We start from the raw sequence: 14,978 nt of genomic DNA on the forward strand, positions 1-14,978 counted from the left end.
TTTTTAATTGAATATTTGTGACGCAGCTCTGTTCTGTTCTGTAAATTATAAGTTCTGGTACACACACCCGTGTGGGAGGGGTGTGCAAAAATAAAACGTAATTTTGTTTTTTTTTTAATTTTTAAAATGTATTTTTTAGAATATTTGTTTCCCCTTAAGCACATACTGCTAATTAATAAATGGTAACTATATTACCATATCATAAATAAACAAACAAATAAAACTGGTCAGTAATTAAATAACCATATATAAAGATTTATTTTTAAAATATTTAATAAGAAATTTATTACTATTTAAATAAATAATAAAATAATAATAATAATAATTATTAAATATAATAACACACCACTTGTAGTAGCATATTTGTTTTGGTAGTGCTTAGTAGGGGGGGTACGTTTTAATTAGAGTTCTAATTAGTATTTAAAGGAACGTGTTTCTTAAATTACAGTCATTAATTTATTACTTGTAATAATTAAAAACTATTCTGCTACTTACAAGTACAACCAAGTTATCATCATGCAGGTAAATAAAATATTTATTTTATTATTAACATCAGTATGTATATCTATATATCTTTCTTTCTTTCTGTAAATTTATATATAAGAGATTTCGCCCGCGCTGTAGGGTTACTTGAGTTTACCGTCGTGGTCAGAGTATATTTAGCCGGTTATGGCTCGCTTCGTTCGCCCTTCCTGTCTAGCCAGAAGCTCTGCCCCATGGGGCCGGCTGTATTCACTACAATCATGCTTATGAGAATAATGATAAATAAAAATTATAGCCTGTTCAAATTCATAAAAAATATTAGTGCATTATAAATTTCTTCAGAACAACAGTTTGGTCAGTACATGACCCGAAACTTTTGTGCGATCTAAGAATGTAGGTTACAAAACTGTCAGCCTCCATCTTAAAAATGTTAGCAATAACTGGTTACTCGTACTTCATATGGGTAAAAGTGTATTTTTCCCGGTTCTTAGCGTTAACTGACAAAGACCACTAAGAGGTGACCGTACTTCGTTTCTCATTTTTAAAAAAATCTATTAATTACTATTATTTTTTATTTTTTAGTCAGCTAACCGGAGCCAGGCACAGCCAGTCACGTCACACAAACAGTAATAGTGGCTGTGTTGGTTCAGCCACCAGGATGCGACAATACACTGTCGCATCCCATAAAAAAAAAATCGAAATTAAAAAAAAACCGAAAATGGTTTTTAAATATTTATCCGAAGAGTATTTTTGCAAGCCACGATCTAGTGAATATCTCGTTCAGTACAATCGGTAATGGATAAAATTTGCAAATTTGCACCTTTCTTCACCTTTTTCAAGGTAGAATTTTGAAAAATCGGGAAACTGTTCTTTAGATATTTAAAAGAAAATTACACGCACCAAAAATCAAATTAATATTTTCATTTGTTATGGATAAATTACTGAAATAATACATTTCTTTGTTATTCCATTTTGACCCTTTAGAAATGGAATTTCAAAAAATTCTTTCTTAGTATGCACTTAGTAAGAAGAGCAAATCTTCATCAATTTATCTTCAGCAGTTTTTGTTGGACTTTGATGAATTAGTCAGTCATTCAGTCGGACAAGTTGCTTTATAGGTACAGACATGTCTTGACTGACTTGATTCATCAACACCAAGCAAAAACTACTGAAGATAAATTGATGAAATTTTGTATACATGTTCTTTTTACAGTGTAAGTGCACACCAAGAAAGGATTTTTAGAAATTCCGAATTTAAAGAGTAAATATAGAGTAACAATGAAATTTACAATTTTTTTAATTTTTCGGTAAAAAATGAAGATATCAACTTGATTTTTGATATGTGTAATCTTCATGTGAATATCTAAAAATCAATTTCTATATTTTCTGAAATTTGATCTTGAAAGGGGTAAAGAAAGATAAAATTGTTGAATAATGATTAGAGATTTTACCCATTTCTGACTATACTAAACGAGATATCAGTAGATTTGAGCTTGCAAGTACTCTTAAAATAAATATCTAAAAACCATTTTCTGGTTTTTTGAATTTCGATTTTTTATGGGGTGCGACGGTGTACAGCGCGGCAGTTCAACGAAAACAGCCACTGCCACTGTTACTGTGTATGCGATGCGACTTGCTACACGAATTATTTGAGTAAGAAAGATAAAACAAATAAAAAATTGACCGTAACTGGGATGCTAGTATAGTATACGATGATGGTGATAACTATAAAAATTGATTAAAAAAAGTTGATAAGTTAAAAATATAATAAAAAAATTGTTGCGATTACTAAACACTCCGTGAAATATTACTGATGGTTCTGTAGGATACATATTACCTATTCATGAATAATCAAAATTTTGAGTTTAGATAAAAATCATGTACATTGCTTAAAATTAACAGGAAATCCGACTATGAAAAATCCGAACATACTATTTATATTATTTTAATTATGCCTTCTCGAAATTTCACGTTATGAAAATGATTTTTAATAGACCTCAAAATACACCGGGTAAAAGTAATCTCTACTTCGGAAAGATTAAATTTCGACTGCCTAACAGGCACGTAAATTTAACACTATTAGAAACATTCCTATAATAGTAAATAGAATTCTCATAACTTATAGAAAATATCTCGAAACTATCCAGAGATTTTTTATTCTAAAAATATCAGTTTTCGGATTTTTTGACCATCAGTATATAATATCGCTTTATTCTATAACTTCCTTTCTTTTTTCTGTTTAGTCTCCGGTAATTACCTTTCAGATAATACTTCAGAGGATGAATGAGGATGTTGTGTATTAGTGTAAAGTATAGTCTTGTACAGTCTCAGTTCGACCATTCTGAGATGTGTGGTTAATTGAAACCCAACCACTAAAGAACATCGGTATCCACGATCTAGTATTCATATCCGTGTAAAAATAACTGACTTTACTAGGACTTGAACGCTGGAACTCTCGACTTCCAAATCAGCTGAATTGGGAGGACGCGTTCACCACTAGACCAACCCGGTGGGCTTTATATCGAGATGGATATCTCGTAAGGAGTTCTTTAACTGTGAAATTTTTATGTATTATGTTAATTTTTGACATAATACATTAACATAATAAAAAAAATTAACATAATACATAAAAATTTCTATGAAAATGGTTATTTCTTAATATGATCAGCACGGAAAATACAAATATTCAGTGACGATTACAAAAAATAAAATATAAAAATTTCATTAAAAAAAAAAGAATTTAAACAGTAAAATTGTATCTACTTTAACGAAAAACTTCTATTAATATAAAAAACTGACAACACAGTTGTAGGACTTTCCGGGAATGCAGCTCTAGCCGCGTGACCGGAAAAGCCTAATGTAATTTCATAGTTTACATAGAACAAATTTAGCCTGCAAGGTCGGCAGTCTGGTACAGCCGTAAAGCTTAACGCAACAGATACCGAATCAACCGGGTGATCGAGTTCGTTTCCCAGGAAGACCGAGTTACTTTTTTACGCTTTAAATATTATCCATTTATTTAACTATACCGCTCACCTGTGACGTCACAACATAGCAGTAGTTAAGAACATTTTTTGGGGTTGAGGTCTGATTTTTCAAGAATTTAAAAAAAAAAATATTATTATTTTTTAATTGTTAATAATGTACCTAAAAAATGCGGCCTTAGACGAAATCTCGAGAAACTGAGGATAACCTTGCTCTACAGTCTCTGATCTTCTTGCCCTTTAAGTTGAAACTTTAATGGTATCAATGCCCCATACATAGAAGTAATCTGACCAAGTTTGTTCAAAGTGGGTTCAGTAGTTCTGGAGATATAAGGTGATTTAGAGGTAAACACCGAACACACACAAGTACATACAAACATTAACATCAGGAAAATTTCCATCCGGTTTTTTGGGTTCCTTAGCTGTCAAAAGTCAAGATCCGGTGAAAACCGCATATGGTCAACGGACCGGTTACAATACTTTCCCTTCTAGAAACATAGCTCTGCTATAGCGCTATCTAGACGGGAAAGTAAAATATTTACGAGATTAGATAAAACCAGGAAGAGTATATATATATATATATATATTTTTTGGATTATTTAATAAGTACATAAGTATGAATATTAGTGAATTGGAACAGATTAAATAGTAACTTAATACTATGCTTTATAATCAAAGACATGTACTTAAATTTTTATTTATTGTTTCAGGCAATTTTAATATCATCATTGGTAGTAATTAGCTTAACTTCAGCAGCTCCTCAAACTGATAGAAAACAATTATTTCAACCTGCGCGAATTGTACCAATTGTAAGCATTAGTGATGTAAGGGATGATTATGGACAATTTGCATTAAGGTAAATATAGATAGATATATGTAACGTAAAATAAAGTTTATATGATGAGTGATGTGATACATGATCTGGAAAATAAAGTTTTTATAACTATTTTATTCCATTTATTTTGTATAATCTTTCTTTCAATACGTATTATTATTTACAAAACACGAAAGAAAGAGGCAGTTTTGAATGAGATTGTATGTATTTTTGAAATATAGATCTAATACTGTTAAAAATCTCAATCATATTGATGTGAATTTTGATTTAATTTTGACTATGAATCCTAAGTATAATTAAAAATTAATAGTCTTTTTATCAATAATGCTTTTTAATTAAAAATTATATATATTTGCGTTAATATTTTAATATAAAATATATTTGTGAAGTTTCCTGCAATAAGTACAAAAAAAAACAAAAAAAAAACATTAAATCTAAAATTAAACGGTTTCCAAGTTGCTGAACGTTTTTAGGTAGATTTCGAAAGAAAGCTATCTAAAAAATTTCGACATATCTTCGTGTTTCACATCCCCCAGACCCAAAAACACGGTCAGTTCAAAAGTTTATATATACGAATATATATATTTCACTTTCTTGTGGACACTATAACTGCCGTAATTTTGCGGCCCCAATCACTTTCAAATTGATATATAAAATATAACGACCCAATAGGTATCGGTAGAGTTGTTACTGGGCAAAATCGGACTACGGCAGACTTTTCGAAAAAACAAAATATCGCTATAACTTTCTTATTAAGTAAAATATCGAATTCGGTTGAAGTTTCTATTATTCTTTGGATAAGGGTCTAAAACAATCTAGGTAAAGTCTTTTGATATCACCAACTATTGGCCCGGGAATTGGAAAAAATGGGGTTTAGAAGACAAAAAAAATTATACCTACCTTAATAGGCACAGTATCGAATCAGTTTGAAGTGGTCGTTAGTCCTCTAAACATTACCTAAAACTTTTGTCTGAAATAATTTTTGATATGACCAACTCTTACGGCAAGGGAAAACCAATGTTTTGCTGGAATTGTAAGAAGATGGGGCTTGCGAATGCTAAATAAGTGAAACTTTTTTCACATGCAACCATTGTCGTATTGAGTAAATTTGAAATTTTCTTAACTTCAAGGTAGAAATCTTTTTTATCCCCTAGTTAGCACCGGTGAAATCTATCTCCGTCTTCCAGCGTGCCGAAAGGGATTTTTTAAATTTATATTTCCATTGAACTTAAATCTAGAAAACTTAAAAGAAAAAAAAGGAAAATCTTGATCAAATTGCACTAAAAAAAGAATACTTTTCATTCATTTTTTTAAATTTTAATTGTTTTAATACTTCAGATTAAAATTAAACTATTACTACTTTAATTTTATTCAGTAGAGACAATAAAAGATCAAAATTTAAATAAGATTTGGAAAATTAATATTTTGTAACTTTTACTGTACTTTTTTTTTTTTTAAATTACATTATTTCACAATTCTTATTTTTACTTCCGTAAAGGAAGTATTATCATCGCGAAACATTTCCGTTTTCAGATTTCAACGGAAATATCCATTTTGACCATTCTTGAATCCAATTTGACTAGTTTCGGCATGACGTCTGTACATATGTATGTACGTATCTCGCATAACTCAAAAACAATTAGCCGTAGGATGTTGAAATTTTGGATTTGTGACTGTTGTAACATCTAGTTGTGCACCTCCCCTTTTGATTTCAATCGATTAGACCAAAAGTGCCCAAAAAAGCCCAAAATACAAACATATTTGGATTTTGGACTTTTTCATAACTGCAGTAAAAGTCCTCATTGTGAGCTAAAAAAAAAAACTAAAAAAATAAAAAATATATACAGGTCCGTTGAAATTGTTAATAGTATTGGTGAAAGCATGTGCACTTGGTAATAAATGGCTGTGTGCCTTTCCAGATCTACAGATTTCAGTACATTCTGTGTAACATTAAAAATAGTTAACAATGCGCAAGGTAGGGAATTACTGCATGCATACATTTTTATTAAGACATTTATTATTATTACGAATGCGAACGTTGCAATCTGTTCAACTAGTGAACAATGAGCACCCCCCCCCCCCCTGGATCAATGTGATGAGGATGATATGTAAATGAGGTGTAGTCTTGTACAGACTCAGGCTAATCATTCATGATATATATGATTAATTGAACCCCAACCACCAAAGTATCCCGGTATCCACTGTTTAGTATTCAAATCCGCATAAAAGTGACTAACCTTTACTAGGATTTGAACCTCAGAGCCTCCGTGGCGCGAATGGTAGCGTCTCGGCCTTTCACCCGGAGGTCCTGGATTCGAATCCCGGTCAGGCATGGCATTTTTTACACACGCTACAAAACATTCATCTCCTCTGTGGAATGAATTGCTTGACTGCGGACCCGGAGGTAAAACAAACCAAAAAAATAAAAAAGGATTTGAACCTCAGAACCTTCGGCTTCGAAAAACATCACTAACATATGACAAAAAAATTTAGTAATAATAATAATAATACCATTAGCTTTAGTGAATTCCTAAGAGAGTATTTTAATATAGACATTTTTTTTTCTAAATTTCGGGAAAGATATTCCCAAATAATATATTTATTCTATATTTAGAATCGCCGATTTTTATTACATAGTGCATTATTGAAATTGTAATTATATAAAAACTATTTAGTGATAGATCAAAAATTCAAAAATATTTTTTAAAACTATAAAATGCATAACATGTAAAAATATAATAAATAAAAAAATGCATTTTTATAATTAACGGAGTGAAGTCAGCGTAGTGTTATCTCGATAAATATTTTATGTGCTTGAAAATATTTAGTTATTAATGAAAAAATATCATATCAGCAGTACAAACCTTTGATAAAATATTAAAAAAGTAAAATAACTTTTATTTAAAAGTAATATTCTATTTGCATCGTTATCAGGCTGAATCGTTTAATCTGTAAATATCAGCATTCTTCATTCGGTTTGTGGTATACGTATCGAATTAAAAACCACTTCATTTATTAAATTTGGTTAAAAAATTTTATAATAATTTTATCTCGAAAAGTAAAAATCTATGAAAATTGGATAAATATAAACCTTTACCGAGATATTATGCGTTAAATTATTATAAAAAATATTTAGAAACAAAAAAATTAAAGTATGAATATTTTTTTTTTTTTTTACTGATGAATTAATTCACGACAAAAGATTACAAAGAAACCTGTGCGTAGGAATATTAAGATGAAAATTTTTAGCGTAGGAAAAATTCCATGCCTGATTAAAATTCGAACTGTGGAACCTGCAGATGAAAGGCCGTGACGCTACCACTCTGCCACGAAGATCGGCAATTTAAACAATTTTTTTTTATTATTATTACCTAAAAGCATAACATTTATTCTGATCCTAATAACGCTTTATTTAATTTTTTTTTGTCCATAAAGACATGTAAATTTGATAAGTCCATAACATAAAAAGGAAACAGCAAGAAATTACACTTACACAAAGAATCACAAAAAACTAACCAAAAGAAAAAATATCAGAAAGGGGAAAAATAAAAATAAATGATTAAAATGAAAAAAAAAACGATGATAACAAAACTAAACGGTGGAACAAAACGAGAAATTTTGACAAAGCATAATGCCCCAATATAGTGGATTCACCCAAATCTCGAATAATCTCACAAATACAATACGTGCAACCACTTTAGGCGCCGAACTTCCTCGTTAATATCGAAGGGTTAACTATGAGTCAGCTCACATGACTGTTCAGTCTCATTTTGTATGTAGTACTGAATCCTTGTATGTCCTTTCGAACGTTCGGCACTCCGAAATAACCATGCATCTCAGTGTTTCTTGTAAACCACAGCGCCTCTGTTTTAATTCTCAATAACTTATTCTGAAATCACTGAACGATGTCAATGTTACTTTTGCTTGCAGTACCTTATAGCTGATCCCATAGGTCCAAATAGGTTTCAGGATTGTCTTATACAACTGTTTGTTGGATAATGATGCGATTCCTGCCTAGCAACTAGGACATCTTCTTAAACTTAACGTTAGGCTGTCTCCATTTCTCTGTGATGTGAATCCTCCACGTCAGACGGCGATCCAAATGCAGACCCAGGTATCGCACACTGTTAGAATCCGAATGAAAACACCATTCAGTTGAACTCGAGAGCAGTCATCCCTCCTCATCGTAAAAATAATGTGAGTGGACTTTGCCGGATTTACTTTAATCTTCTATTTAAAAAGCCGTTGACTAATTATATTCAATACAGTCTGCAGCTTATTAGAAGCTGGGATAGGGTCGGCATCCGCAACCAATGCCGTGCCATCCACTAACGAAACAATCGAAACGTCCTCAGGAGTTGGATGATCCGCCATATGAACTGGTCCTAGAACTGAACTTTGAGGAACACCCGACTCGTTATCAAAGAATACCGGCAGGTTCTGATTGTACCTTACTTGAGAGAAATGTCTCTCCAGGTAGCTTTGGTTATTTATTTTAGAAAAAAAATTCAATAGATTACAATAAATAAAATGTATAAAATATTATAAGATCTTACTATTTTTACCTATAAGATAAATTAGTCTTAAAACCAATGATAAGTACTGAAATTTTCCATATTCTGATAACAGTTAGAGAAAAAAACAATATATTAAAAAAAAAAAAAACAATTAAAAAGATTAAAAATAAAACAAAAACATTACAAATCGTTCGATTGAAACAGTAAAAACTTAAAAAATAAAATCAAATATTTAATGATAAAGAGGGATGAATCTTTTTATGAGCAGTTTTTCTGATGGTGTTATTTCTTATAAGATAAAACCCAGAAGGAAGTAAAATTTAATAAATTCACCACTTCAAAATTCAATATTTCGTAATTTTTAATTAATTAAGCCTTTTATACCCTTATTAAAAAAATAATAGTATCAATATTTTGGTTTAAAAAACACCAAATTAAATTTTTTTAGTTAAGTTGAATTGTTTGTATTTTATGTTACTTTATATCTCTAATACGTAAGTTACCGCACCAAATTTCATAATATTAAAACATTTTTTCCCTACATCTCCGAGCCGGACATCCAATTAAGTATACTCGGCTCGGAGACGTGTCCTTTCCGAATCTTTTAATTGCCTGCCTCTAATCTCCGACGGAAGAAACCAGGCCCGGCTATGTCGTTTCCAGTCCCCCCGCCGGAGACCGTGTCTCGGTCTTTCCTTTTGCCAGCCTCAAACCGACGGCGCAGGAGCCGAAGCGTATCCGGGAACCCACACCGCCGGCCGGGTCTCGGTATTTTCATTAATTTACACCTAACGGACCCCAGGAGTCCCCTTTCCATCATGGGAACCCACAGCCCCGTACCTGAGGGCATCTGAGCCCTCAGGAACGGGGCTGTCCGCCCAGCCCTGCCTTAACTAAAACCCTCAGTATCCCAGTCGTCTTGCATCATCTTCTTTTATTCTGAGGACTACTCTTGCAAATATTGCAAAATTATGCCAGTTTCCGGACATAGCCAAAACCACACTCCGAGAGCTGCTCCGGTCGGGTATGCATCAGTTTTGCATTTATACGATGTTCCTCCCATCGTCTGCACACGAAAATAGTGTGTTCGGCATCGTCAACCGCATCGCAATAACAGCAGATGGGTGACTCCTGCCAAAACTATGCAGGTATTGTTCAAACGCACCATGTCCCGACATGAGTTGCGTTGTGTGATAATCTAATTCGGCATGAGAGCGATCTAGACAAGCATCTAGGTCCGGGATAATTCTTCTGGTCCATGCGGCCACTGCTGAACCCGCCAAAATATTAACACAGAGATCCTTTCTTTTTCCTGTTTAGCCTTCGGTAATTACCTTTCACTTCAGAGGATGAATGAGGATGATATGTATGAGTGAAAATGAAGTGTAGTCTTGTACAGTCTCAGTTCAACCATTCCTGATATGTGTGGTTAATTGAAAACCCAACCACCAAAGAACACCTATATCGACGATCTAATATTCAAATCCGTGTAAAAATAACTGAATTTACTAGGATTTGAACCTTAGAAGGGTCAACTTCCAAACCACCTGATTTGGGAAGACGCGTTTGCCACTATACCAAGCCGGTTGGTTAGACTTACAGATTCGAAAAGTTTAATATACTGCCTGAGTCATAAACTCATAAACTACTGTACATTTATGTACTGTTATTTATGACTATACAGTTTAGTCATAAATAACAATTTAAAAATCTTATTATGTCACACTAAGCCCGTTTTTACAATGATTTGTTGTTAAAAATGATCTTATTCTATTATAAAAATTGATAAAAAATTAAAAATGTAAAACATATAATTTATATTGTATAAATATACTGTAATACAGGTAATGTTGATGATTATTTTGATACGATAATCTAATATGAAATTGCGGTTAAGCGATGACATGAACAGTTTAATTACAGATATATCGAGATACTGGAATACATTAACTAAATAATTAATTATTTAAATCAATCGATATTTGATAGTACATTAAACCTGTTTGACGAACAAAACAGAGAAGCACGATCCAACATTCTCTGTTGATAGTGTGGCATTATAACAGATATAAAATTATACTATTCCGTACTTTTATCACATGTTTTATGTCACGTGAATTAATGCAATAACTTACAGGGTATTGGTTAAAGAATATGGGACGCTTAGACTGACGTGAGATAAATTATATAATTTTTTTTTGTTTGTAAGCGGTATTGATTAAACTGTAGCTAAATTAAATTAACCAAAAATCTTTTAAATAAAATTATTAATTATATTACAACATACATTATTAATATAAAAATTTCATATTTTAATTTTAAAAATTATGAAAATAAACTTTTATTTGTACAAATTTATTTTTTTATCCGATAATAAATATTTTTACTTCCTTTTCGCCAAGAAAAAAAATCACCTCCCTTTCTATATAATTTCTTTAAAATTTAAGTATTTTAAATTTATACTATAACTTCAGCTACAAAAAAAAAAAAAAAATGTTAGTTTTACAATCTTTAAAAATGTTTTAAAATTTAAAGATATTGAATCGTTTTATTTTTAATGAAAAAAAAAAGTAATTAAAACCCTGTAGATATTAAGAGTGTAAATATTTTTACTTTACCGGCAGCTATTAATTTAACTCATATTAGAAGGTGAAAGAGTAGTAATCATGTCAAAAATAATTTTTCCTTTTTTTTTTATTTTTAAGAATCAAAGAACCATATAACATCGAGAAAAGCAAAAAGAGCGGATGGTAAATTCTGTTCGTTCTTCTCTCTCTCTCTCTCTCTCTCTGTGTGTACGTATGAGTGAGCGCACGCGTGTGTATGTGATAACCATCTATTAGGGTTATTAACTCGAGACTGGTTGGACCAAAAATCGTCAAATATGGCCTGGTGACTTTTAAGCAAGGTGAATTTTGCTATTAAAAATTAGGGTAGAGGCCTCAAAAGAATGGAGTGAAAAAGTAAATCAAGAATCATATCTCGGATTATTTTTATGGAAAGTTTAGGAACAACTATTGCCGATTTTTAAAAATATTTTTTTATGAAACTGGCAACCTGACTTTATGTTATAATAATTAAAAATCCTAACCAAATAAAATTACCCTGGTATTTGTTTAATCCTTTGTTATTTTCAGGTGTATTCTACTTCTATACCATAAAAAATAAAACGTATAAAAAGGTATATAAAGTATAGTTTAATGCATAAAATTTTGGATATAAAAATATAACTCAAACAATTCCTCATTTTTCTACTTAGGAAAATAAAAATCAAAAAAAAAATCGATTTAATAACTAATACCTCAGAGACAGTAAACCAGTTTAAATAAACTCAGATATTACATTAAAATCACAATAGCGAGAAGTACAGTTGTTTAATTCTGAACGGACTTGATTTATTTAGCACTTATAACAAGAGATAAATATTACAAAACACGACTGTCAAAACAGCATTGCTCTTTAATATAGGATAATTAAAGAGCCTACGGGTGATGATAACTTTGTATATAGTAAAACCTTTTTCAAATTTTTTAAATTTAATTAGACATATATAGCCTATTACACTCTCGGTAACGTAAGAATTCTAACGAGGGATCATACATCTAAATCGGTTCAGCCATTGAACTGCTACGGTAGAACAAACTTACACATACACCCTAAATATATTAAACTTTTTTTTGGGCAGTCGTGTAATAATAAGGCCTATTTCTAAGTAATAGTTAATTTTTATTCTGGTTTGGTTCCATGGTTATTTTGTATTATACTAGCAAATACCCCGTTTGAATTTAGAAAAACGGAAGATTGGATGCGAAGATACAACATTTCCGAATAACAGTGATCTGTTAGATCGAGAGTGTACCTGATGCAAGAAAAAAATTAGCTTTCAACTCCTAAGAAATATTCCGTTTGAATTTTGAAAATCGGACGAGACTGTTTTCAGAAATATTATAAGACCACCCCATTGCATCTCCCAGGTTTGGTTTGGTTTTTTATCAGTTGTTGGTAATGACTGGTCTAGCCTTATTATAAGTTATAATAATAATAATAATTTGTTTATTTTTTAATTTATTTGTTTTGTTTGTGCAACAGAACAGTTACACAAAATCTTTGTATGTTGCACAATATTACATAAAATCGCATAAGAATAGCCACAAGTCAACAACCCACATATAAATTAAAAACACAATATTCAAAATACAATAATAATAATAACAATTATATAATCAAATACAAAAAAAATAATAATTAGAACTTTAAATACGGTAGCTATGGAGTGATAATAAAAACACATAAATGAAAACATACAAAATCAAAAACTCATATTACTAATACATTCCAAATAAAACAAGTTATAAGCAATAATCCTTAAAAAAAACAACAATAATTTTAAAATCATGAAAGTGAGCATTACACCAAGGACAATACTCCATCGCCATGTAACCCTCTCAAATTTTTAATGAAGGTCGTCTAATCTTCCCAAAAGTTTAGCTTATCCTGGAACTTCACTGCAACACTGGTACACCGCTCAATCGGAGACACGGTGGAACCAACCGGCGTCACAAATTGCCTAAAAGACTTCACTGACCTGGCCTGGTTTCGTAAGACAACATGGTAACGCGTCGGAAGTTTATTGTACAGAGCTTTATAAAAGAAAACCAAGTCAAAGTACGTTCTTCTATCAGATAACCTGGAAAGGTCTAATCGTCTCAACATATCCTCTCTGTTATAGCGCCTCTATAGCGCCAACAAAACAATCTCTAAACTTAAAACGCATCCAGTTCAAGAATCTATTCTGAACACCCTCAACCAGATCAGAGGCAAAAACTCGTGTACTATTCCACACCACTGTCGAGTACTCCAAGCGACTCCTCAACAAAGATATTATTATTATTAATAGGTGTGGCTAAAATTTGATTTTATAAAAAGTATAGCAAAAATTCTTTTCTTAATTTGTTTAATTAAAATAGATCTCCATTTAAAAAAATAAAAAAAGTTTAAGAAGACGCTAATAATGTAAAAGTTTTATTAAATTTTTTAAATTTATTTGTTACAGTTACGTGACAGGAGATGGCCAAACATTTGTAGAACAAGGAGCATTAGAACGTAATTTAGATGATGAAAATTATGTATTAGTAAAACGAGGATATTTTTCATATACAGCTCCTGATGGTACTCCAATATTCCAATCATATATTGCTGATCGGGATGGATATCGTGCAACTGGAAATCATTTACCAGTTGCACCCCAAGAAAAAAAGCCATCAGTTTAAAAAAAGAGAGGAGTAAATAATAATTAATACCGAAATAACCTAGAAATAAAAGAATTTTTTTTTTTAAAGATTTAAATTAAATTAATTCACTGTGTAATACACATTAACTGTGTGTATTACAATTAATATTCAATGTGTGTGTTTTAATTATAATCTTCTCATTTACTTCACAAATTATCTTAAATTTTAAAAATTAAGATTAAGATTAAGATTTAAGAAAAAATTAAGATGTTTATTAAAATATTATGTTAAATATTTATTTAGAAAATACAATTTTTTGTTTACCGTCAGATAAAACCACAAATCTTAATATATAAGTTCACTAAATAAAATGTCTATTTTCATTAAAATACCTTTTTATTTTATATTTATTTACCTTAAACTTTATCTTATATAAAATATTTCTCTGCTTGGAGATCATACTGCTATGCATTAACGATGGAAGAAAATTTTGAACATATCAATAAAAGGTAACACTAAATGAAATGGAGTTTGATCAGTAGTAAACTATCTCAACAGATAAGCGATAGGGAAATTTGGTGATGAATGAGTAACCGAATTTTTCATGCCTCATGATTATGAAATTAAAGATCGGGCAGTTTTATAATCTATGTTGTTTTGTATCAATAATTAGCGCTCATTCCGATGAAACTAATATTAATATTGCCATGTGAATGTTAGGTAACTAATTTAAACAAAAAATTGAGAGTGAATTGTAAGTGAAGGTCATTGAAGTGATTTGTAAGTGAAGGTAAGTGAAGTTACAGCTCATTAAATTTAATAAGAATCTCTATAAGATTGATTGCCGTCCTTTACATACTCACAGCAAGGGTTGTTTATAGAATTGAATTGGCAGTGGTTTGATGGAGAGCTATGTTGTATACCCATG

The 14,978-nt window shown here is 31.0% G+C and overlaps 1 protein-coding gene across 1 annotated transcript; it reads left to right on the plus strand.

The window, feature by feature from the left end:
* The first annotated feature begins 516 nt into the window (after window positions 1-516).
* Window positions 517-14,381, plus strand: LOC142330880 (endocuticle structural glycoprotein SgAbd-2-like). The gene is made up of 3 exons (XM_075376346.1): window positions 517-522; window positions 4,178-4,323; window positions 13,873-14,381. The coding sequence occupies exons 1-3, from the start codon at window positions 517-519 to the stop codon at window positions 14,087-14,089; spliced, it is 369 nt and encodes a 122-aa protein (XP_075232461.1). The 3' UTR covers window positions 14,090-14,381.
* Window positions 14,382-14,978: the final 597 nt, after the last annotated feature.

The sequence above is a fragment of the Lycorma delicatula genome, chromosome 10, assembly GCF_047948215.1.
Source record: "Lycorma delicatula isolate Av1 chromosome 10, ASM4794821v1, whole genome shotgun sequence".
Lineage (NCBI taxonomy): Eukaryota > Metazoa > Arthropoda > Insecta > Hemiptera > Fulgoridae > Lycorma > Lycorma delicatula.

Coding starts and splice junctions, on each gene's coding strand:
- LOC142330880 (XM_075376346.1), top strand. Junction 4,324..13,872: donor TATGGACAATTTGCATTAAG/GTAAATATAGAT, acceptor TATTTGTTACAG/TTACGTGACAGGAGATGGCC.